This window comes from Heliangelus exortis, chromosome Z (genome assembly GCF_036169615.1).
Source record: "Heliangelus exortis chromosome Z, bHelExo1.hap1, whole genome shotgun sequence".
Classification (NCBI taxonomy): domain Eukaryota; kingdom Metazoa; phylum Chordata; class Aves; order Apodiformes; family Trochilidae; genus Heliangelus; species Heliangelus exortis.
In genome coordinates, this window is record NC_092454.1 from 20,393,677 (window position 1) to 20,419,536 (window position 25,860).

General features: G+C 39.6%; 1 protein-coding gene across 4 annotated transcripts; it reads right to left on the reverse strand.

Moving 5' to 3' along the window:
- Positions 1-2,918: 2,918 nt before the first annotated feature.
- Positions 2,919-25,361, reverse strand: DEPDC1B (DEP domain containing 1B). 4 transcript variants are annotated; one of them, XM_071731605.1, is made up of 11 exons: positions 25,231-25,361; positions 24,361-24,626; positions 18,763-18,898; positions 16,491-16,618; positions 9,571-9,701; positions 8,507-8,554; positions 7,908-8,048; positions 6,740-6,906; positions 5,088-5,225; positions 4,259-4,444; positions 2,919-3,988 (listed from the first exon to the last, which is right to left on the reverse strand). In XM_071731605.1, exons 1-11 carry the CDS (start codon positions 25,276-25,278, stop codon positions 3,827-3,829), a joined length of 1,551 nt encoding a protein of 516 aa, XP_071587706.1. In that variant the 5' UTR covers positions 25,279-25,361; the 3' UTR covers positions 2,919-3,826. The 4 variants fall into 4 exon arrangements, with proteins under 4 accessions (XP_071587706.1, XP_071587705.1, XP_071587707.1 ...); XM_071731604.1 differs by having other exon boundaries at positions 5,088-5,264; XM_071731606.1 differs by lacking the exon at positions 7,908-8,048 and having other exon boundaries at positions 5,088-5,264.
- Between the last annotated feature and the right edge of the window lie 499 nt (positions 25,362-25,860).

A 25,860-nucleotide genomic window follows, 5' to 3' on the forward strand; every position in this document is an offset into this window, starting at 1 on the left:
GGGTCCTACGCCCCTCCCCTGCAGCCGGAGACCAAGGCCAGGGGACAGTGATAAAACTTAATTGCTCTCTTGTTTTTCTTTCCTTAGCAACTCTCTCCCCAAAGTGACTAATTTATGTAAAATTTGTCCTTTTGTAAACTTGTTGTTTTTCTTTTAAAGGTGGTGTTATTGTCTCCTTTCCCTGAAATAAATATTTGTAACTTGCTTAAATCATAAGTCTGTTATTTTTGTAAATTCAGGTGGTGTCTATGAGTTTTGGCTGATTTTTCCTCACAATCAAAATATAAAATAATAGCTGAGATCATAACACCAGGACACACAAGAGGCTTTTTAAGGCAGCTTCAGATAACAAAAAAATTCCCAAAAAGCAGTAAAATTGAAAATTTCAGTCCCTAAAAAATACTTCTTAAATATCCTGCCGCTTTCAATTACTTTTATAAAATTTTTCACAAACATGTATCAGATTCCTTCTTTTAACAAAGACTTGACCATCTCCTCTGTTATTTAATTATCTTAGTGAAAATAAATGAGTTAGGCACCAAAATGGAAATTCATTAAGGAGGGACTTACTTCACCTATTTTTTATACACTTATAGGTAGCAAAGTTGTCAACAGACAATAGAATGCACCGCTTTTCAAATGTGATCCATATATAAGTAGTAGATAGATAAAGGTCTGGATGCGTAATTAAAATCTAAGAAGCTTTTCCTGAAGCAAAAATAACTAGAATCATAATCTCTTAGGCAGGAGACTCAAAAAATTGTTATCAAGAGATAAAAGAAATCATTTGAGTTAGAAGAGTCTCAGTGAAAGAAAGACACGCCTGCAATGCAAATCATGTTTTTAGAAAAGAGGAAAAAAGCTCTGGAATATCGCAGTAATAACTTAGTAAGTGTCATATGTTAATATACTTTCATCTTCATTTTATTAGAATGAGAAGATCAGATCACCTAAATTTCCTGCGGTATGAAGTGAAGTAATCAGAAAACAGTTTCAGAAAATAACATCAAATCATAAATCATCCTCTGTAGACATAAGTGTAAACAACTATTATCACAATCCAGGTAAATTAGATTTATAAAACATGCAAATATGAGCAGTTAACTAATCTTTATATATTTACAACTAACAATAGAAAGTATTTCTCGAAGAACAGAGAACTGGAGCAGGAACAGACTTGTGAATGGAAAGGTTTTTGGATGACTGTTAATTTAGAAGGTGGAGCAAGTCTGTGGAAGTTTGTGGAAGGCAAGCAAGCAATGCAACTTGCATAAGCAAGAAAAAATATTATGCAACGACCCAGCTCCCTGTCCAAGAAAGGGAGATAAATACAGGTCTGCTTTCCAGGAATTCCAGGAACTGTTGGAGCAAAACCATCATGGATGTATCACTAGGAACCAATAGGTCAGAGTATGCTCAAAGCAGGGTGGTGGGTGAGGGAAAAGAGATTGCTCTGCTGGAGACAAAGACTTTAACAAAGAGAGAGCAATACCAACCAACTGAACATCAAACAAACAAAAAACCCCAAATAAACTATAAGTTTCTACTCAAAGATCCTGTTCAAAAAACCTAACCGTACCATGACAACTAATGGCATTACACTAACACTTTAGCAGTGAAACTTCTAAACAGCATTGTCCAAATTTTGCAAGAAATAGTTTCCACTTACATACGAGCTTACAGATGGCTATTTTAAATCCTTCTTTTAAATGACAAACATTAGCCTAACTAGACTGAAAAAACAGCTGAAAAATCATCTTCTACCTTTATTATGTCTTCCACCTAATGTGCTTTAGAAGAACATCATCTAATACTCATTTACTAAGCCTCTTCAGGAAACAGTCACTAGGTTAAGTACAAGAATGTTTAGCTTATGGTGCTCACAGTTCAAGAGAAATAAACTCAGCAGATCACAGGTTATTCAGTCTTGGCAACATCAAGACACTGCAGGGCTTTAACACATAAATAAAGGTTAAATTCCTGAAAAAGTTAATATCAAACCTGGAGTTTCTATTAACTATAGCTTAGGATTACAGAAGCTGTGGTTTTTCCGAAGACATTTCAGTCTTCTCTGAACTAGCTGCCAAGCTTTCTTTTTCTAACCTCCATGCTGAAAGGAACAGGCAAATTTATTTTTGTGTTCATGATATTCACCTTGCATATTGGTTCAGTTATGAGACAGCCTGTAAGCTGCATGACCACACATCTTTTATTACTAAATAAGCTGTCTTAAGTGACTCCCAAGATAGGGCAACATTTAAATCTGAAGTTACTACCACAGATACAGTGCCTCCCTATAGTGCCTTCAAGGTTTTTAAGGACATTTTGTGGTGGTTATTTTTCACAGGCTTGGGAGCTGTGAGAAAACAGAGTTGCTTGGTTTGTTTTTGCCACAGTCAAGGAAACAATACTTTGAAACAAAACTACAATATATCCATAGATACATTTGACACATTCATCTTCTCCTTCAACCCAATATAGAAAATAAGTGGCCTCAGATTACTTCTTTAATATTAATATTTCCTGATTATTTGAAGAGCTCAACCTTTTGAATAATTTTTCCTTAAGCAATAAAGATTATTGATATGAAGTCAAAGTATAACCAATGCATGAACACAGATCATGGAAACATGTTCTATTCAAAGTTACATTGCCCAAGAAATATTCCAATGTATTAAGTCAAGAACCTTCTAATGTACACCTCAAAGCTTATTGACTAGTTAGTAGCTTAGCAAAGTGTTACTGTCGGTGTTACGTTACAGGACAGTCATAATGTTGCTTACTAAAAAGTGAACCAGAAATTTTTTGAGAAGTCAGTTGTCTTCTCTCCTGCATAGACTACTCTGACATTCCATAAGTTATAAAAGGCTGCTCTTTAAATCTGTACTGGATAATATGAAATCACGCCAGCAAATAAATACTGGAAAATTATAATGCTTTATTATAATAGCTCAAAAGTACTGTCAGAATCAAGTATGCTATATGTATAGTCAAGTTATAGGTACAGTAGATCTCACACTGCAAACCAAATTAAAACATCATTAAAGGCATGTATGCTTCCATGTAACTTCAATATCTGAATTCCATTTCCAGAGGAAACGCAAAACTACAATTTTTTCAGATTAAAAATGTTCTATTATCAAGCATCCAATTTGTTTGGCAGTATTTAGTAAAAGAAAACAGGAAAAGACTTATAAGGCTGGCTTGCTTGAAAGAATGGGTGTGCATTATAGAAGTAAACGGAATTTCAGCAGGTGTTCACTCTTACTGTAATACATCATATGAATCAGAAAATTAAGAATGAGGTTTACAGTTTTTCAAAATACGCCAGACATATCAAGAACACTGAAGTGTACAGCCACAAAACAAATTCCAGTGCTTCACACTTATTCAGCCATGTACAGGAAATTAATTTCTTAAACTATATGTGAACAAAAGCAGCCTAGGTTTATGCAGTAGAGACTAATTGCTCCTGACTGTTAACACACAACACATTACACAAATACATTTAGACCTTGAAATGATGATCTAATCAATCTACAGTAAATGTATCACCCATGTAGATTAATCCCCCTGAGCTTATGGGGTTTTTTGTATTGGTTTTTTTTTAGTAAAAGACATTAAAAAAATAATTATTTACAAAAATAATGGTAGCGAGTCACATTTCTACCACCTTAATACTTTCCTCTTCTTTTGACCTTTTCTACTATCTTGGCAATATCCCCAGTAGTTTCTTGAGTAATTACACGTTGCTCAGACTTCTTTTGCATAAGATCCACTGATAATATGCTCAGTTTCAGTTCACTGATACATTTCAAACCAAAATTTACATCTGAAAGCTTCTTGTTCTGTGAAATGGTTGAAAAGGCTTTTTTAAGGCCCACATCAGCACTGGTGGTTTCTGTTTATTTTTTTCAGCAAATAGTACTGCTTCAGTTTCAGGGGTTGGAAATCGTACTCTGTACACTTCAGGGTAAGATTTCTGAAACTAGAAAAATACATAAATTTAAGTGAAGAATTCACTCAAACTTGTAATATAAAACTTCTCTAATGTCTACAGCTCTATATAGACAATCAAGTGATACTTTCTAATGTGGCTTGGTTCATCACAGTATTCCTATTCTAAATGATTAAAAACTTAGAAATCCCCAGGAGTACCTACAATTTTAAATCACGTTATTTGTCTAGAGGACTACATGTCTAAGACTTGATAAAGCTTTAAGTTAAAATTAAAGACTACTGAGGAATATTTATTTACTTGCTTGAGCTGCTTCTTCTTATCTCTCACAGATATTTCTTTATTCATTGCAATTTCCTCTAATAAAGCTGCTAATGGTTCTTGAGAGCCAGTTGCCCTTTGGTATTCAAATTCCTCTGTAGTGACTTGATGACAAAATGATGGAGGAGGAAAAGTTGCGTCAGTATCAGCTCCAGCATATTTTATCTGAAGAAACATTGGAAAAAAAAAAAGCAGCTATGCTTTCTGCAGTACATTTGGAAAAAACGGATTAATCAAATTGACCACCTAAAGTAATTCAGCAGAGAAGCTATGGAATGAAAAAGAAAATTCTACTTCCTATTTTATGTACTAATTACATGAGCTCAAGAAAGTAAAAAAACATGATGCAAAGAAAGTGTGTGTAACTCTTGGAAGAAGTTAAGATATTTTCCGGTAGAAATTAAAGAAGGAAAAACGAAAAATAAGCATTAGACAAAACAATATGGTATCAGGAAGCAGAAAAAAAGAGTTATGAAGAAGCTGAACAAGTAAGGATTGTTCTAAAATAAAAGCAGAACATTAATGGAAACACTTTTTAGCCATTTAGTTTTTCCTTACTACCATAGTTTGCCCATTCCATTGAGAAGACAGTGCTGACCCAAGGAAAATCATATTTTAAAGTCCTTGTCTCTCACTGTTTAGTTTCCTTTAAGTACAGATTTATAGTAATATCAGCAGTCAAAATTATTAGCTCTTCTTAAGCTAATCATCGGGACAAAGTCTTTAAAAACTCTTGATCTCTAGAACAGAAAAGATAAATTTGGTCTAGAAATACAGGCATAGGAAGCTTTTTCTACATGATACCTACCTGGACTCTCTGGAGATGTGCAACATGTTCCTCTATAGAAGATTTTAAAGCAGAAGGAACACTTAAGATCTCTTGATAGTTGTCCATGAGAAACACTACTAGTTTGGCAGCAAGCAGTTCATCCAGGTCCACTTCATCCTTTGAGCAGAGAATACAACGGGAAAATGCCCGAACCATCTGAGAAAAAACAAAAACATTATTATTGTGTATTTTTCTGTTCAGGAGAGCAATGTGGGGAATGGGACTACATTTAAAAAGTGATTTTTTAGAAAAGATTTTAACAGCAGAGTATTTACTGTACTTCCAACACATAGATATTTTCTTAAAAAGAGTATCATGTACAGCAATATTATCTGAGTAAATTGAAGATGACTCTTGCCTTATATGTACAATCTAACCCAGACTTTAGGCTTAAAATGGATGAATCCCATTTTATTTGCAAGACTTTGTTAAATAGCCACTTCACATATCTTTTCCAGATCAACAGGGCACAAATATTTCAAAGACTTAAAAAATAATACAGAGAATTAATAGAAGGTAAGCACCAGAGGGAAAACTTCTTACCATTATTTTGAAATCATCAAATCAGTTTCCAGATCCAGCTCACTTCATGTAGTCCCATGCTCAAGCACTTAGTTGCAAGGTTTCTGTCTGTGCACCAGTTACTTTTAACATTAAAGCTCAGCAACCAATCAAGGTTTTCTGTCATGTACAATAGACTACACTGCTGAATTAAAACTTAGTACAAAATACTTGGACAATAAAGAACTTGCTTCTAAAAATAACATTTTTATTAAAATAATTATGTTATAATTTAAGACCATTTACAGGTAATTAAATTATAACCATGGCAGTAAACAATTTCATTATTTTACTCAGATACTGCTCATAGTTAACTAAAAACTTAATTACTATGGAGCATATTTAAATATATTAATGCTACTATAAGATTTCTATGGAGTGGCTCTACAGCTGAGTTTTCTGTTGCCCTTTTTGCAAAAAAAATTGAAAATTATCTATAAGAACATATTCTTTCACATTGGAACCCATAAGTGTTAAGCCTAGTATCTTTGCAATAACATGCCATTAAAAACACCAGCTGTAGCTCTACAAGTAGCACTATATAGAATGAACATGATTAAGAAGCAGTGTTTGTCAATATCGTTGTATCTTTTAATATCTTGAAAATGTTTGTCAAAATTACTTTCTGAGATTTCCATACTTAAGAGATAAAAAGTAGTTCTGAAATAAACTGGTAGGATTTTTCTAAATGTCTGAAGACAGATACACCAAAACATTCAGCTACATATTTCTAACTATGATTTAAACAGGTAGTCTCTCTCACACTATCTGCAGTGATAAAGAAAACTGAGACCTCATCTAACGGATTTTTTTCTACTGCATTGTGAAATTAATGGTGTTTTCACTCTGAAAGGTAAGGAAACCTCCAATTTCTAAACAAGTTATTCATATAATCACACCACACCAAGAAAACACAATTTCTTAAGATTCAGAGTAGTTTTCAACATATGTAGAACAAACTGTTCTTCAAATGAGAGAACGGTATTTTGTATACACTCTCCCATAAAAGTCTTTTATTGGTGCTTGTCCAAAAGCCTTGCTTAGACCTTTTGCTTTTACAGTATACATACCAATGTTCTTGTCCTCACTGATTCAGAAAGAGGTGGTAAATCCTTATTAAAGCTAATTCTTGACATCATCCTCACCAACAGCTGTAGTCTTTTCCGATTTTCTGGTGGCAGCATGAGACAAGATATCTGAAGAGCTTCTATAGCCTTACTGTGTTTTTGCATCAGACCTGGTTTTATAGAGATCATGATATTGGGCAACATTTCTCAATTACATATTTCTATAGCATTTAACATTTCTAAATCTGTCTCCCCAGATTTCATTCTTACTCCTTCAAGACTGCCTTAGAACTCCATTCCCCAAAGGGTTTAGGAAGATATCTCTAGAACTGGACTCAATTCCCACTGGGCATCTTGCTTAAGTAGTTACTCGATATCCTCCCAATGCATTGGGTGATATTAATAACCATATAAGTAGATGTGTAAAACAACATTTTCATTCATCCTTTGCTCTTTTATAACCCTTAGCTCTACACACAACTGAGATGTTGTCATTCAGTTTAATTGCATCTTGTATGCGTACATAGATGTATGCAGAGATGTAGCAGACACATAAAAAACATTAAGTCTGGGGCAAGAGCCGCAGAGAATCTAAACAAAACACATGCTTGTGCATCAATGACAGGCATTACAATACATGACATGTCCCTCACACGTCCCTTACACATGTTAAAAGTAAAATCTATGACTAATTCTACCTACAAAGTCCTGAGAAAACATCAAATACGACCCCAGCAGAGAAATTTGAAAACTATGTAAGTACAGTAGAATCTGACAATAATTGAGACTCACCGCCAAAATGGCACCCTTTTGGGCTTCTAAGGCACAGTGAAGGAAGTATCTACTATATCTTTGCATAAATAGCACCATAATCAATACAAAACACAAGTCAGGAGAAAAATATCTGCATGACTTAAGTCTAGTTGCAATTTCTCTTCAAGAAGGAGGATAAAGATTTTTATTTTTTTTTCCCATGGGATTATAGAGGTTGGAAGAGATCTCTGGAGGCTATCTAGATCACTGTCTCTGCTTAAAGCAGGGCATTTTTCAGCAAGATGCCCAGGACTGTGTCCAGTGAGGTTATGAATGTGTTTGGACACCTTACAATTAAAAAAGGTATTTTCCTATGTATAAATGAAATTCATGCATTTCATTACTCTAAACTACTTACCTAACACACTAACAAAGACATCAAAAAAATTAAATGTGAGAAGAGGTTCTTTCATCTGGCCAAAGTAATCCACTATAGTTTTAAAGACGTCTCTTTCAAAGCCTGAGTAGGTAGGCTGCTTCAAATCTGAGCAGCTGGGCCCTAAAAATAAATTTTAAAAGAAAATTAATTTGCAGCTGCTATCCAGATCACTGTTTTCTATACTAGTCAGTAAAGATGCAGCTTCAAGTAGGAAAAAACAAAAAACAAAAAAACCTGACAAAATACAAAACTTACAATAATTCTTTAAAATATAAGTGAAATTGTATTGATCCACTGAATTCTCCTATTTCCAATAGGTCTACTGAAAACACATAAAAAATACATCAAAAAAACCAAATAAAAATACATCAAATAGTTAAACCCTTATGAGTTTTCATTGAAATAAGCTACACTGGCACAAGAACATATGCTATCTGATTCCCAGCTTCATTTAAAGCAATGAGCAGAAAAATTACTGTGAATGAAAAAAGATTTGATGAAGCAGTAAAGGCATAATCAGTTCAGGCTGATTTTCACAGGACTGGTTTTTGTGGTTACCCCCTCCTGATTTTACTTACAATTTGCTAGACATTTCATTGCTGATAACACCCAGTGAGGAAGATCCTCTGCATATGGGAGAAACAGACAAAAATTAAAAGGACAAAAAAAAAAAAAAAAAAAAAAAAAAAGAGTAAAATATCAAACTGTAAAATAAAAGTGAAGCTGAAAAATCTTCAAGTTGTTTCTGCTAATTGCACAGGCAGGGTGAACCTTTATGTAGGATCTGACTTGAATTTCATCTATACTTTATTAATTCCAGTACTCAATATCAACCAGTTATGCCTATTGCTCTTACAACACAATAAGCAAAATGGATCACATTGAAATTTCTTAATCTGCCATGCAAAAATAAGCTAAACTAGTTCAAGATACACGTTCAGTAGTACATTGTAGTGAAGTGTTTACATTGCACTGAAGATGATGAAAACCATTCACATATTCAGTTCTGTTGTTTCTGAAAGGCAGAAATTAATGTCTCGAGGTGCTCTAAGTGTCTTCAAAATGAGTATGTATATGCTCTGGAAGAAGTTGGATTTACAAACCAAATCAGGTTACTATCTCATTTTTCACTTCTCTACAAATCTTGTGGAAAACATGGTGGCAGTAATATTGCAAGTGATCATTTCATAGTAGGAAAGATGATATAATTTCAAAACACATTGGCTTAAAACTCAAAAAGGAAAAATTCTGGAGTTCTCTGTGGACATTTTGATCCTTTCTTGTTTTTAATGCACATTTCTCTCACGTATACAGTTCAGTTCAGGCAGTTAAGAGCTGGGCTGACAAAGCCTGCTTGGATTGAATAATATTCCTATCTTAATAAATGAAAAACAGTTGCTCTTTCACCTTCATCTTTCAACGCTGTTAAAGCAGAAACATGTTTAAGAGCACAAGTATGGAGAAAACACTACTCACTATTGGGATGTCAGAGGACAGTAGCATACTTTTTTAAAACTCTAGTATAGATGTGGTCATGAAAGTATAAAGATAGTACATGTTAGTATAGACTACATTTATTACTTTTTTATATATACTAGTAAACTATATGTTAGAGTTGAGTGAAAATTTCTAAAATACTCACTTGATTTGTCTTCTAAAGTGACGATACCTTGTTTATTGACATTGTATGCATTTTGGACTATATGCTTGGAAATCACAAGCTTTGTGTCTAACACTTCATCTAGAGAATCCAAACCCAAAACCTTTTGCAATCTGTAAAAATACATTAAGTTCATATATCATGTAATCTGAAAAAAGGCAAACGTTTTATTAGGATAGATAAGACTCTGATAAAGAGACCTCCCCATGTTATAGTATATCTCAAGTTGGAAAGGAGCCATGAAGATCGTCAAGTCCAACTCACTCCTCCTTGCTGGACTACCTAAAATTAAACCATAAGACCCATGAGCGTTGTCCAGACACTCCTTGAACTCTGACAGGTTTGGTGCCATGACCACTTTGCTGAGGACCCTGTTTCAATGAGCAACCACTGAAGAACCTTCCCCTAATGCCAAATCTGAACTGCCCCTGATACAGCTTTAGTCCATTTCTTCATGTCCTATCACTGGTCACCAGAGAGAGATCAGTACCTCTCCCTTCACTGCCTCCCCTTTGAGCTGTCAGCCAATTGCTCACTCAACATAATATGGACTTGTTTAGCTGTGCACTGGACACTGTCCTGAAAGATACTGTAATGTAAAGTATCAAAAGCTTTGCTAAAATCCAAACTCACCACATCTACTGGCTTCTCTTGGTCAACTAGATGAGTGACCCTGTCATAAAAGAATATTATGTTGGTTAAGCAGGACTTTCCCCTTGTGAAACTGTGCTGGCTATGCTCAGTTACCACATCATTTCCCAAGTGCTTTTTAGCAACTCACTGAATGGTTTGGATTGGAACATACCTTAAAGATCATTGTGTTCAACCCACTCTGCCATGGGCAAGGACATCTCCACTAGACCAGATGGTTCAAATAACATTTTCCATCATTTTACCAGGTACTGACCTGAGACTGACAGGCTTGTAATTCCCAGGGTCTTCCTTCCTACACTTCTTGAAAACTGGAACAATGTTTGCCAGCTTCCAGACAAATGAAATCTCTCAAGACTCTGAAAATAGTTGAAATATAATGGGAGAGTGGTCCTACCATTACATAACCCCACTCTTCCAGTGTCTTGGGATGAATCTCAGCAGGCTTCATAGACTTATGCACATCCAGCTGGAGCTGCTAGTCTCAAGCAAGTTCAGGGTAAGCTGAGAGTTCATTTTCCCACCAGCCGGTCTTCACACACAGAGCTCAACAGTTCCTAGGGCTCATTATCAGTATTAAAGACAAAAGCAAAGAAGATATTAAACACCCCTGCTTTGTCTACATCCCTACTTATGAAGTGACAGACTTCATCAAGCAGTGGACCAATGTTATCTCTGATTCTCCTTTTGGCATTAGCATATTTTAAAAAGCATTTTCTGATGTCCTTCACAGTCTTGGCAACGTTGAACACTACTTAAGGTTTGCCTGCAAGACTTTCTCTCTACAGTGTCAAACAGCATCTCTGTAGTCCTCCTATGCCTCCTGGTTTTGTTTCCAATGTCCATACACTAATTTTCTGCCTAGGTTCTAGAAGAGGAACCCTACTCAGAGAAGCCAGCTTTCTACCCAGCTGGATTGACTTACAGCACTTCAGAATTGCCTTCTCCCAGGCTCTTAAGAGATGGCTTTTAAAAAGGACGAGCATTCATGGACCCAAATACCTTAAAAAGGAGATTTCCCAGGAAAAACCTTGCAGTTTTTCCTATCACCAACCAATTGAAACTCCATAACTTCAAAGTGACTAAGACAGCCACCAATCAGCACCTAACCCACGCGTCCCTCTCTGTTTACAAAAAAAATAATCTAGGAGGACCACTGTTGGGAAACTGTTTGGAAGAAAACAGACATGTGAGAAATCCTGACTATTTAGCTTTAGCTAGAATAAGCTAAGGGCCTTGAGACCCAGCTGCAAGGTTACCGAAAGATGAGTTATGGGAAAAAGATAAGGGAGCTGGCAGCAGAAAAGAAGAATAACAGGATAATGAGGTAGCCAGCAGAAGTTCTGTGAGAACAGGATTTGAGGCCAAGATATAGCCACCTGCAAGATATCGTTATATAAACAAGGGCTCTATATAAAGCGGGTATGAATTGTTAATAAATGACTTCACTTTAACCATATTGGTGACTACGTGTTGTCCTTAAGCCTCCGTGGATTTTCTACAGACCACCTCTTCTTGTCAGCAGCTTTAGTGCCTGCACAAATTATCTTCAATATGCTTCAAAAATTTCCTATTTGTGTCTGCTGTATGGCATTCCCATATGATGCCTGGGAAGTTAAAATTACCCATTAAGGGCAAGGGCATCTAGAGACATTCCTTAATCCCTTTTAGAGTTACTCCCAGCTCAAGCACATCTACATGAACACATACACTGTAGGAAACAAACAGGAGAATCTGGAAGCCATTTTGTGGCAGGACATCTGTAGCATAGTCACTACCACAGAAACATGGTGGGATGACTCTTGTGACTGGAACAGTGAAATGGATGGCTATAAGCTCTTCAGAAAGGATAGACAGGGAAGGAGAGGCAGTCGGATGGCTCCATATTAGGGAGTGTTTCAGTTATATAGAGCTTGATGATGGTGATGATGAGGTTGCATGTTTATGGGTAAGGGTGAGTGAGAAGACAAATAAGGAGGATATCCTGTTGGTTGTCTGTTATAGATCACTCAACCACGATGAAGAGGCAGATGAAGCATTCTACAAGCAGCTGGCAGAGGTCCCACAATTGCTAGCCCTTGTCCTGCTGGGGGAATTTCCACATACCAGACCACTGCTGGAAATATAACATAGCAGAGAGGAGACAGACTAGGAGGTTCCTAGAGTGTATGGAAGAGAATTTCCTGATACCACTGGTGTGCCTACCAGAGAAGGTGCCTCACTAGATCTGCTGTTCACAAACAGGGTAGCATTGGTGGGACATGTGGCGGTCAGAGGCCATCTTAGGCTTAGCAACCACAGAATGGTTAGGATCTCAATCCTTAGTGAAGTTAGGACCAGAGTTAGAAAAACCTCCACCATGGACTGACTTCCAGAGGACAGACTTCAGCCTATTTAGGACACTGGTTAATAAAGCCCCTTGGGACACAGTCCTGAAGGACAAAGGCGCCCAGGAAGGCTGGACCCTCTTTAAGAAGGAAATCTTGAAAGAGCAGAAACATGCTATCCCTATGTGCTCTAAGACAAAAATGACAGGGAAGAGAAGTGGCCTGGCTGAACAGAAGCTTTTGCTGGAACCCAGGTTAAAAAAAAGGAGAGTCTACCTCTTTTGGAAGAAGTGGCATGCATGTCAGGATCAGTACAAGAATTTCATTAGATCATATGGAATAAAAATTAGGTAGGCAAGCCTAGCTGGAGCTCAATCTGGCTACTGTCACAAGGGACAACAAAAAAGGTTTTTACAAATACATAAACTACAAAAAGAATGCCAGGGAGAATTGCCATCCTTGATTGGATGCAGAGGGTTACATTACAGCCAAGGATGAGGAAAAGGCTGAGATACTTACTGTCTTCTTTGCCTTCACAGTTATTGGTCAGACCACCTACCCTCAGGATATTCAGCCCCTTGAGCTGCAAAATAAAGACTGAGAGCAGTACAACCCCCCATAGCCCAGGAGGAAGCAGTTAACGATCTACTACAGTGCCTGGATGACAAAAGTCTACGGGGCCTAATAGGATCCACCCAAAAGTAATTAGGAAGCTGGCAGAGGACCTCACCAACCCTCTTCTCAATCACTTATCAACAGTCTTGGTTCACAGGAGAGGTCCTGGATTATTGGAGGCTTACCAGTGTTATGCCCATCTACAAGAATAGCTGGAAAGAGGATCCAAGGAACTACAGCCCTGTCAGGCTGATCTCAGTGCCAGGAGGTTCAGCTAGACTGCACTCACACAGCAAGTGCATGACAGCCAGGACATCAGGCAGAGCTATCGTGGGTTCAGGGAAGGCAGGTTCTGATTGACCAACCTGATCTTGCCCATCAGCAAATGATGGAAAGGCTGTGGTTGTTCTCTGCCTGGAGTTTAGTAAAGCCTTCGACACCATCTCTCATAGCATTCTCCTTGAGAATGCTGGCAGCTCATGGCATAGACAGGTATAGTCTTCACTGGGTGAAAAAATGATTTATGACAGGGCCCAGAGATGGAGTCAAGGGAGTTAAATCCAATTGACAGCCAGTCTCCCAGGGCTCAGTTTTGAGGCCAGTCTTGTTCAATATCTTCATTACTGATATAGGTAAGGGGAGATTGAATGCTCTCTCAAACACTTTGCAGACTACACCATACTGGGTGAGAGTGTTGATCTGCTCAAGGGTAGGAAGGCTCTGCAAAGAAACCTGGACAGGCTGGACCAGTGAGCCAAAGTCAATTAGATGAGGTTTAACATGGCCAAGTGCTGGATCCTACATTTCAGTGGCAACAGCATCAGACAACGCTGCTGACATGGAAGGAAGAGTGGCTGAAAAACTGCCTGGCAGAAAAGGAACTGAGAGTGTTAGTGTACACCCATCTGAATATGAGGCAGCTGTGTGCCCAGATGGCCAAGAAGACCAACAGCATCCTGGCTTGTTTTAGGAATAGCATGGCCAGCAGGGATAAGGAAGTGATTGTGTCCCTGTACTCTGCTTTGTAAGGCTGAAAATTCAAGTACTGTGCTCATTTCTGGGCCCCTCACTAAAAGACATTGAGCTGCTGGGGTGAGTTCAGAGAAGGGCAACCAAGCTGGTGAAGGGTCTGGAGAAGAAGCCCTGTGAGGAGAGGCTGAGGGAATTTGGAATATTTAGTTTGGAAAAGAGGAGGCTGAGAGGAGACCTTATTGCTCACTTACAGCTACCTGAAAGCAGGTTGTAAAGAGGTTGGTGCTGTCCCTCAAGTAAGTGATGTTAGGACTAGAGGAAAGAGCATAAAGTTTCACCAGGGAAGGTTTAGACTAGATCTGAAGAGGAATTTCTTTAAGGAAAGAGTAGTTAGGCTCTGGAATGGGCTGCCGAGGGAGGTCGTGGAATCACCATCTGTGGAGAGATTCAAAATCTGTATAGATGAGGCACTTCAGAAAATGCTCTAGTGGGATGGTGGGGGGTTTTGTCCTGGCTGGGTGGTCAGTAGCAGACTCTCACAATATCTGCTTTATTTGCTATCCCCTTCATCCTTACCAAGACACTTTTAACTGTGCTGTCATCAACTGCAAGCACTGAACAATCCCACTCCTCCCTTGTATACAGCACCACCATCTCACCTTGCCTGCTCTGCCTATCCCTCTGGAAGAGTCCTTAACATTTCATCATGGTACCCAAGTCACAGAATTGATCCCAGCAGGCTTCTCTTACATCAGTGATGTTCTAGCTCTGGGACTGGGCCAAAGTTTCCAGCTCATCTTGCTTATTCCTCAAACTGTGCACATTAATAATACGGCATTTCAAATGTGCTTCAGTGTACTCAGCACATTGTGGAGCAGACTGAAGGACCCCACGAGCACCATTGTCTTCAAATATTGGCATGTCACCCCCAGGCTTTTCTGCAGCAAGCCTAGTTTTATTCCTTTCTCCCTTCAACTCTTTAAACCTCTTTCAATAAGCCTGCTAACTCCTGCACAAAAATCCTTTTCCCTCTGAGATGGTTGTACCTCATCAGTCATCACCAGGTCTAGTGTTGTAAAGATGGACCCACCATCAAAAACCCCAAAATTCTGATGACACCAGCCTCAGAGCTAGGTGTTGATCTTCTGAGTCTTCCTGTTTCTTCTTTCATCATTTCCTGCAATTGGACAGGTCAAGAGAACACTACTTGTGCTCCTGATCTCTTAAACAGTCATCCCAAGGCTGTAAAATCTCGCCTTATTGCTCTTGGACTTACTGCAATTTTATTGCTGCCTACATAAAAAGAAATCCATAATGGATGATAATCCAAGAGTCATATCAAGGCAGGAAGGTTTCTATTGATATCTTTAATCCAGGCCCCATGGAGGCAAGAGTCTTCTCTAAGTGGGTCCAATCTGCATATGCCTTCCTATTCCCTCAGGAAAGTTTCCTATGACAACAAATCATCTCTTTTCTTTATGGAAGTGGTTTTGATGCAGAATGTAGGTCAACTTAGCCTTGATGACACCTCCAACCTGAACAGAGAATTGTTCTTGTCATTGCTTGGTTCCCTTCTTTCTCTCTCTCTCGCTCTCTCTCGCTCGCTCACTCCCTGACACTTTCCAAGCTGCTCAGTTCCTCCCAGAGATCTGTCACTAAGCAGAAAGTTCCTCCACCAAGACCTCGCTCCCCAGAGGTTTCCCATACTATAGATCATGCCAGTACATGAGCTGCCCACCTCAGCATCAAGTGTATTACATAGAGGTAACGTGCCGGTTTTAGATAAAGGTGAACATTAGTAAGGCCTCAACTGTGCTGTAAAAATAGCTGATGTTTTGCGCTTGTTTTTTTTTCCTCCTTCATAAACAGTGTAAAGCAATGACAGGCACAGGACAGTTCCTTTAGAAACTGTAAATATCTGAATCTCAAAGCCTTCTGTACTCAATCAGCTTTTCTTTTCCCTATCTCATATGAGGAGTGTACTTGCCACTGAAAGGTTTCATGATACTGTACTTCTACAGAACTGCTTCTATTTTGTAGCAACAAGAAAAAAAAAAAGAAAGACTGAGGAGAGAAGTGATTAAATAAGGCGAAGTTCACACAACTAAAGGACTTGCATAATACATCAGGAAAAATAAAAGTAAAAAGGCATTAAGCACATAAAGTTTCTTTGCATACTTTATTTGCTGAACTTGTTGGTGAAGTAACAAGCTGTATAGCTATTCTAGCCATTATGATGGCTTTGTTGGCAGTGATGAAAGGTGAGAGGGTGAAATTACAAGCATTACCAGAGAAGAATATTACATACTAAACAGCAAATGACTCAAATATACTCACCGTGACAAACTCATGGATTTCCATATCTCTTCTATACTTGTTTGTGTTAGTTCTCTGCAGAACACAAGTTTGCATGCTGGCACTTCCCCTATAGCTATACTGTGACGATTAAACCGTGACTCATAGTTCTGAAAGCAGAAAAAAATTCTCATTAACAGGTGTCTTTTCAAGAAACACAGTATAATGCATTTATAGTACAGAATACTTCCTCTAACAAATATTTTAACTGTTCCTAAACTCCAATGGAGTGTCCAGGATGCAAGTGAATCTTTAGGTTTCACAGATGTGCATCATCTTTTCTCAGTTACATAACTTGCCCAAAGGTGAACAATTATGTCAGAACAGTCATTAAAACTCAGGAGTCAATGGCCTCTGCTCCTGAGTTCAATCTTCTCCATGACTAAAATCAGCTGAACCCAACTTCTTTCAACCATCACTCTAAGATGAAACACTGCTTATGGAAAAACTATTACAGAATTATTAGATAAGGTACCAAAGCCATCGTATAGTGATCACAACTAAACATTAAAAAAGTAAAAGCAAATAGCTACAGCTAAAGACGTCCATCTTATCTATCCCACCTTTTTAATAAAGTAAAACAGAGATAGCAAGAGCCTACTAGCTTCTTTCTACTCAGCCTTCACCTCTGAGCTGGATGCTTGAAGATTGTCATCAGTGGATGACAATAGGTGGTCATGGATGGGTGGACATGCAATACAGCAGGGTACTTTTCAATGGCAAACAAGTAATCTTTCCCAGTTCTTTGATTTACATCACAAAGCAGTGCAAAAGCACATTAACAGTATTCCTTGTGATGACAACCAAACCACAAATGCACTTCAGGAATGCACTTACATACTCCAAGCACTGCTAATCCATCATCCCATGACATTAGAGCTAGTCTGAAACAAATAGTGCCCTATGAAATGAGCATCCGGTCCTCAGCATCAGTAGTTCACTACGCATACCCATCAATCCACACATAGTGAATAAGTGCTCTAACTGATGCTGGAGCAGTTTAAGATGCCACCACTTTCAGCCACATATCTACTTCACTCTTCCAGAGGAAGCTACACCTTTCTACAGAAGAGCCAGCAGAAATAATCTTTCTCCATTTCCTCAGTTACTTCAACATACAGTTGCCTGTATTAAAAACTGACAATGAGAAATTTTGAGCTATGCCAGACAGCACACTTTACATCTGGGTGAGATGTATAAAGGCAGTTTTTTTAGTCTTTATCAGGATAGGATTCTTGGATGGAAATTCAGAGCTAAGAGTTGGAGGCTGTGACATATTAAAACTGCAGCAGATACTTGCTTAGTAACTAAAATACTCTCTTCTCTTTACTTGACTTTGGCACAATCTTTTTTTTATTTCCTCCCTCTTTATCTCCTACCTGCTATTAAAACTCTGGGGACCATGATTTTGCCTCCTCAGAAACCTGTTGTATACAAAAGGTGCACTCGATCTGTACATAAATAACTGAATTACAAATACAGAATAACTGTTCATTCAGGGCCTCTAGCTGTCCAGCAAAATCATAGGAGCTACTTTTCCAAAGAGATTACTAATCACTGAGAAATCCGCGGCTACTGTTCTGCACTGATGAGCATTAATAAAAATGCCAAAATTAAAGTACCAAGACTTCAGGAAATATGAGATCACTCACATAAACAAGATATACTAGAGTTGATACAATTTTGGGTTACTAATAAAAGCAACAGGTTTTTTTCGACTTTACAAGGCTGGTTCAATTCAAGTATGGGGAAAGATGATTGTTCAAGCTCACAAAGGTAACAACAAAGCCAGGATCATTTCTACTTAGCTACAACATGTTCCTTATCTAAAGACATGGAAGACTAATAATCTCATAGGCTAGGAAATGGGTAGAGTACTACTGTACATATTCTGCTGAACCAAGTGTCTGAATATAAGTTACAGGATACGTGACAGTAAAGTAACTATTTTGTCTTGTGGTATAATGAATGGTCTACTGGCATTTGAGCAAATAGGGATGCAAGCTAACTGGCAAACACAGCCATGCTGAACTTATGGTACTCAAGACATTATAATCTGTAGCAGAAAGAATACTCAAAGGTAAAATTTTCAGCAAAAAATTTAGAATAACTGTTAAGTCACATATGGTTAAAATAAAAATATTTTTTATTTAATTTATAATCAAGTATTTTGTGCCACAACAAAGAAATCATGAGTTCAGTTTTGCTTTCCAAATATGGTAACCTCTGGGGAAATGAAAACTGGGTATCTTACCACTGCAACCAATTTCACTGGGATGTGATCCTGGGAAGTGCCAGCCTTTGGTTCATTCCAGTCTGGAAATTTGATTACTTCCTTTCCACATGAAGGTTTCTTTGGATATGGCTTCAGTGGTGAGGAAGGAGGAAATCTACAATTAGAGAATATTTTTTTAAATTCTGAACTCCACCCTATTCCATATTTACCAATGCAAAAACTGCAGTAGGCTTTCACATGCAAAAATACAACATATGCCTTAGACATTCACAGTGTAAGTTAGTTGATGACTGGCACTGAGTGACAAGCAAAACATCCTAAGGTGTGGCAGCATCTGTCACTCCAGAGCAGTTCAAGTCTTTAACAGCTCAGCCTTTGGTGAAATCCAGTAGCACAGTGCATCTCAAACAGCACCACCTGCCTATGCATAGGTTATGCATAACTAAGTCACATGACTAATGCTTGTATTTAGAGTTAATTTTCTGGGGTCTTTTTTCAGCTGGTCATGCAGGAAGCTCATTCACTTTTTAAGATATTCAAGAACAGTATGAACAAATGCTAAACTGGGCCTTGCAGAAAGCAAGGAAAACAAACTATTCCAGATCGCACTGAGCTCAACCACTTGTCCAGCTTGACTGGAATTAAAGTACTGCCAAATCAAAGTCAGAGCATGTACAAAGAAGTTAATGGCAGCACATCAGAAAAACTAATCAGTTTTTCTAAACATACCATCAGACTGGCACGGGTCAGATCTTGTTTACTAGTACATCTAGATTTCAGATGCCAAGATGCCTGGTGATTAAAAAAATTGATTTAGCCTTACCCACTCTTTTTACCAGAATGTAAAAGACAGTTATGTCTGGGACTGTGCCCCATGAGCTTTTGCACAGATGGGCACCCTGCATTTACATCCTGCTGGCAAGATTCTCATGCTCAAGAAATCCTTGCATTTTCCCTAAAATTTTACCCCATCCTCTCAAGGCAGTTCCAAAGCTTAGTTATTAAATTACTTTTGCATTGCAGATCTATTAGTCCAGTAGTGTTATAATGCATGGGTTAAACACATTATGCTTTTGACCATGCACAATGAGCTCATTTGGTATATCCCACAATGATCTACAAAAGAATTTGTGCAACTCCAAGATACTGCTTCCTTTTGAGAAACGTTGCACAAATACTACACAATGTACTCTGCATTTTAAAAGTAACCCACATTACATTGCAGATGTTCAGCTATTGAGTGCTCTCAACTATTTTTCCTCTATTTGTTATTTCTTAGAGTTTAATGTTAGAACATCCGCAGCCTTTTTTTTTTTCCCCTTGCCTTACAGTATTCTCAGCCGTTCCATTTACCCTCTGGTTCTTTACAATTTTTAGCTTCATGTCATTTGCTGACCTGATTTTCAACCACCCAGAAAATGAATGAGATGTTACAAGCAGAAAAAAAGAGGAGCGTACCCTATTTGCTGTTCTTAGAAACCACACTAGTTCTCACCTTCAGATTTAATGCTTGTTTGATACTTAAATGCAAAGGTAACAAACTAAACAACCGTGCACCACCATTTATAGTTACAGCAAATTAAGATGGGAATTTATAGAAAAGGTATGAAGCATATCAAGATTTTCAGTCTAAGCACTGTCAGTGGAATTAAGAGTGACTTGTACAGCTGTATTTATCGGAACTCTAAGAGCATTCACAAAGTAGCCTTACAAAAGTCCACCAGAGGGAGCTGCCAGGACATTAAAGGTATGAATAAAGCTGGCCTGGAAAAAGGATATTTAGCTCCATAAATACCACAAAAGATTGTTTTAGTACTTAAAGCCAAACATCAGAAAGGAGCGGGGGAGAGGAAGGGGGAGAGGGAGACGGGGGCGGGAGGGAGACGGGGGCGGGAGGGAGACGGGGGCGGGAGGGAGACGGCGGCGGGAGGGAGACGGCGGCGGGAGGGAGACGGCGGCGGGAGGGAGACGGCGGCGGGAGGGAGACGGCGGCGGGAGGGAGACGGCGGCGGGAGGGAGACGGCGGCGGGAGGGAGACGGCGGCGGGAGGGAGACGGCGGCGGGAGGGAGACGGCGGCGGGAGGGAGACGGCGGCCGGAGGGAGACGGCGGCCGGAGGGAGACGGCGGCCGGAGGGAGACGGCGGCCGGAGGGAGACGGCGGCCGGAGGGAGACGGCAAGGGAGGGAGACGGCAAGGGAGGGAGACGGCAAGGGAGGGAGACGGCAAGGGAGGGAGACGGCAAGGGAGGGAGACGGCAAGGGAGGGAGACGGCAAGGGAAAAAAGGAAAAAAAAAATAGCAGAAGTGATCTTTATCCAAGAGAAGATAATTAGGAAGGGTGCTTAGAAAATGAAAACTACAGAGCAGTTTCACTCAATCGTATTCCGCAGCCTGCAGACAGGGAAGTCATGTCCGAAGACATAAAGGAAAAAAGAACACGACAATTTGAATGTTTCACCATGCTGATGCAAAATAAACACAACCCAAAGAGATATAGGTTAGTATAAGCAGTTACAAAAATCTGTATTTGAACTTCATACAAAGAGTCAATGACCAGAAGGAAAGGAGACAACGTACGTAACAATTAATGCACCAGTGAAAAAAAACTTATAATAGACAGAGCAGGACTGGGCTAGGAGCATACCAGTCCACTAATACACCTACAGCATGTGTTGTACCAGCACCAGTCTTTTATATTTAACCTTCCCCAGGAAGAATTCAACATGTAAGCTCTTCTTGGTTTTCATGCCTCTTTTCCAACCTGAACTAGCTGGCACCTACCTATCACAGCATTTCTACAGCTTCCATAAGCAGATGGAGAGAGAATTTAAGGACAGCATAAGCATAGATGATACATTGCCAGCTTCATTTCCCAGTCTTTCACCTCATTCAGCTCACAGACTGCAGCGACATATACTGTTCTGAGACACTTAGCAACAGACCTTCTTGTGTGAGATCTTAAAAATATCTTTCATTTCAAGTTTTTGATACACTGGCTGTTTTAAATTGGGCATTGCCAAATTATAAAATCTAACATTTTCCTTGATTAATTGTTACATTGAATTTCCTTTTATGGAGCTAAGTTTGGAGAGAACGTTCATGTTTTTATTACTCTACAACTAACTAGTTTTATTCCATTAAAACTGGTGGAAAGTGGTTTGCATTTTAATTTATTTGACAGCTAAGTTGCAACAGTCAGTGTAGTCTCCTTCAGAAGGCAGTCTAAAAACCAGCTACTGCTTTTAATGAAAGATAGAATCATGGAATCATAGAATTGGCTGGGTTGGAAGGGACCTCGGAGATCATCAAGTCCAACCCTTGATCCACTACTGCTGCAGTTACTAGACCTGGCAATGAGTGCCACATCCAGTCTCTTTTTAAATATCTCCAGGGATGGAGAATCCACCACTTCCCGGGGCAGCCCATTCCAATGTCTTATCACCCTCTCAGTAAAGAAATTCTTTCTAATGTCCAACCTAAACCTCCCCCGGCACAACTTGAGACCGTGCCCACTTGTCTTGCTGAGAGTTGCCTGGGAACAGAGACTGACCCCCACCTGGCTACACCCTCCTTTCAGGTAGTTGTAGAGAGTGATGAAGGTCAAGCGGGGCTCCATCCCTGGTAGGCTCATTTACCAGCTGGAGCAGGAAATTAATCTTGTATACACTCTAGGAATCTCCTAGACTGCCTCCTCTCTGCTGTGTGGAGTTCCCAGCAGACGTTCAGCAGGTTAAAGTCACCCACGAGAACAAGGGACGACGATTTTGAAACATCTGCCAACTGCTTGTAGAATAATTCATCGCCTTCCCCCTGATTCTGACCCACAGGCACTCTACCTTATTATTACCAACTTCAACTTCTACAGAGTCAAGAGACTCTTTAACATATAGGGCTACCCCTCCACCTCTCCTACCCTGCCTGTCCCTTCTGAAGAGCCTGTAGCCACCCATGGCAGCACTCCAGTCATGGGAATACATAGAATAGAACACAATATCAAAAAACAAGTTGAACTGTGGTAATTTGTTACCAGAATCAAATACAAATCTAATCCAATCTAACTGGGTATCAACTGAACTTCAGTAGAACAAGTTTAACACAAACCATGGCTCTTTTATAAGTTTGCTTATGACAAAGTAAAAGAATTATATCACACATACCTCTTACTTCTAAAGTATTCAAAATTAATAAGTAAAATTAAGAGATTAATGAACTAGTGCACTTACAGCATAGATGTTAGACTAGACAGCAAAAAAGCTTAGGTACACTCTACATGCAAAGTAATTAAGTTCATAGAACAAAATGAAATTTACTTCATCCATATCAAGTGGAATTTCAGTGTTACATACATTTTCCCAAAGACAATTTAAAGAAATAATTTTTAAAATTATTACTTTAATTATATAATAATAGGCATAATAAGTAGAAATATCACATTGTTGTTGACCTTTTTCCTGATTCCTCTATGTAAAGATAGCTCTCATTTCCACAAAAGACTCCCTTGTTGGCAAGCTGTCTGGAAGAAAACAGACATGTGAGCAATCTTGACTATTTAGCTTTAGTTAGAGTAAACTAAGGGCCTTGAGACCCAGCTGCAAGGTTACTGAAAGATGAGTTATGGGAAAAAGATAAGGGAGCTGGCAGCAGAAAAGAAGAATAACAGGATAATGAGGTAGCCAGCAGAAGTTCTGTGAGAACAGGATTTGAGGCCAAGATATAGCCACCTGCAAGATATCGTTATATAAACAAGGGCTCTATATAAAGCGAGTGTGAATTGTTAATAAACGACTTCATTTTAACCATATTGGTGACTACGTGTCGTCCTTAAGCCTCCGCGGATTTCCCACACTCCCTTTGTTGTTAAAAATCAATACTTAAGACAATGGTAATTTTTACACTATTTTTTTCACTGAGCATGACTACGTGATGGCAAAAGCTGAGAATCTTCAGCTTCTGAACACCCACACAAACCTTAACTGAGGCACAGTAAGTCAAAGAACTCAGTTCAGTAATGCTAAGGTTTCATTACAAAGAAAATACTTTCCGTCTGTATATAAGCCATAACTTGAGAAGCTAAACAAGGATTAAAAAGAAAGCATCCTTGAGGATAAGCAGGTAAAACCTTGTCTCTTTTAAGACAATCCCAATCTATAACCAAAGGAATATAGGAAAAAAAAAATTACATCATGAGTAACTTTTACAATCAGAAGGCCTTTCTCTTAGGAGTGGAAACAGCATCCAAGGCAGTCAGGGAGTTTGGGAAAAAGAAGGACGCCTCTACTTCAGTGCTCAATGGCATCTTTGTTCCATCAGTCTCTTCTTGATACACACTCTTCTGACACTGACAAACCTAATGTCCTTCAAAAATCTTTAAAACAAATAAGCAAAAAAAAAAAAAAAACAAAAAAAAAAAAAAAAAAAGAAAACGCAAAGCTAAACATTGAATCATTAGTTGCTTAAAAATTTAGAAAATAAAGTCTTGAAAAGAAAAGAGGGGAAGACAAATTAACAACTTTTCAAAGGCATTTTACAAAAACATTGGTAAGACCAGTGCACAGGAGTTATCTCTCCCTGAGCAATAAAAAAACCCACAGTATTTTTCAGTCACCAGAGTTTTACCTATATAGATGGCCATCATCCTGAAAATCCTCTTTGCCCCATCTTCCTTTAATATCTTCAATAACATGATTTTTCAAGAACTTTTTAAGCAGCTTAACTGTTTGACTGCGAGTCACTTCTGGGCCAAAGTTTTGATTAGAGCCCAGAAGTGCATGTAAACAGTCCACTGCTTCCGAGGCTTTGAAGCAACGCTCGTAGCTTTTGAAGTGCCACCGATGCTTCCGTAAAGGCATCCCAGCACGAAAAAGTTCTATTGTCTCGTTCCACTAGGGAAGAAGAACAAAGCAAACCGTTATGGCAGCTCTTCTCCTAGAAGCCTTTTAGCAGTACAAAGCAAGATGAGCACGCAGATACACACTTTTTTTAAAAAATGATCTGCGTTTCTCAGCACATTGAAAGCTAAATTTATTTTTATACAGTTGAAATCTGAGAATAACCGTGAGATTTAAAACGCTGAAATATCTAGAGTCCCATACTATCTATGGCTCTACCGATGGAGCTCTGTCCTGCTCTTGCTTTTTAACTTTACAGAAGGCTGGCCTACAGCTCCGCCCTGTCGGGCACTGCCATACTCCTAGCCCCGTGAGTTCACAGGTCCAGCCGGGTGCCAAACCCGGCCGGGTGACGACTGGGGACTAACTGGGACAGGCCCAGGGTCCGCCCGGGATGCTGGCGCTCTATCGTCAGGCCGTGGACGCCCAGCCAGCAGGGAAGGCCCAAGGGGGCAGAGGGTCAACCTCAAGGCAGCCGGCAGGTAGCCGCCAGACCCTAGAAAACCACCGTAGGGTAAGGAGGCCCCGTGCTGAAGGAGGAAGGCTAGAGAAGAGATAAAGGCGGAGACGGGGAACCCCAGCCCATAGGGCCACTCACCAGCCGGGTGGCACGGTAGGGCCCAGGACCGACTAGCCTGGGCTCCATAGCCGCGCTGGGCCTCTCCGTCTCCACGGAAACAGGCAGCCAGACAGGCCGTGCCCGCCGACCGTTTGAATCGGAGCCCGAGAGACGTTGGCTTCACCTATTGGGTGGCGGCGGAGGCACGTGACGGTCCAGCACGGCTCTTGATTGGTGTTGCTACTGACTGTCCCGCCCCGCCCCCGCCCCTCCGCTCTTTGACAGGCCGGAGCGCTCTTGCCCGATGGGCAGAGTTGCAGGTGGCGCCGCTGGAGGGGGATGGGTACAAAACTAGGCTGCCTGGGCTCGGGAGAAGCACCGGAAGAGAAGGTTAGCTACTCCAAAAGCAAGAAGAGCAGGAATGTGTCCTTTGGGGCAGTCTGAATAGGAAACAGTTAAGTCCCTGCTCCCCTCCCCCCCCTCCAGCGCCGGCAGCCCCTGGGGTGATCAGCACTGGTCGAACGGGAAAGGGCAGCTGGGAGGCAGCAGCCCCAGCCCAATGCCCGTTCTCAGCTGACAGTGCAGCGGTACGTTTCGGCTTCCTAAAAGATGGATACACTTAGTTTTAAAATTAACATTAATAGCGTGTTGTTAATTTCTGAAACGAAC

Excerpts from the sequence above, each read along its gene's own strand:
- DEPDC1B (XM_071731604.1), bottom strand. The coding sequence starts at position 25,278 with ATGGAGCCCAGGCTAGTCGGTCCTGGGCCCTACCGTGCCACCCGGCTG. Across the intron at positions 16,619-18,762 it reads CAGTGAAATTGGTTGCAGTG|AACTATGAGTCACGGTTTAA; the intron begins GTAAGATACCCA and ends TTCTGCTTTCAG. Across the intron at positions 3,989-4,258 it reads AGAAGAAGCAGCTCAAGCAA|TTTCAGAAATCTTACCCTGA; the intron begins GTAAATAAATAT and ends GTATTTTTCTAG.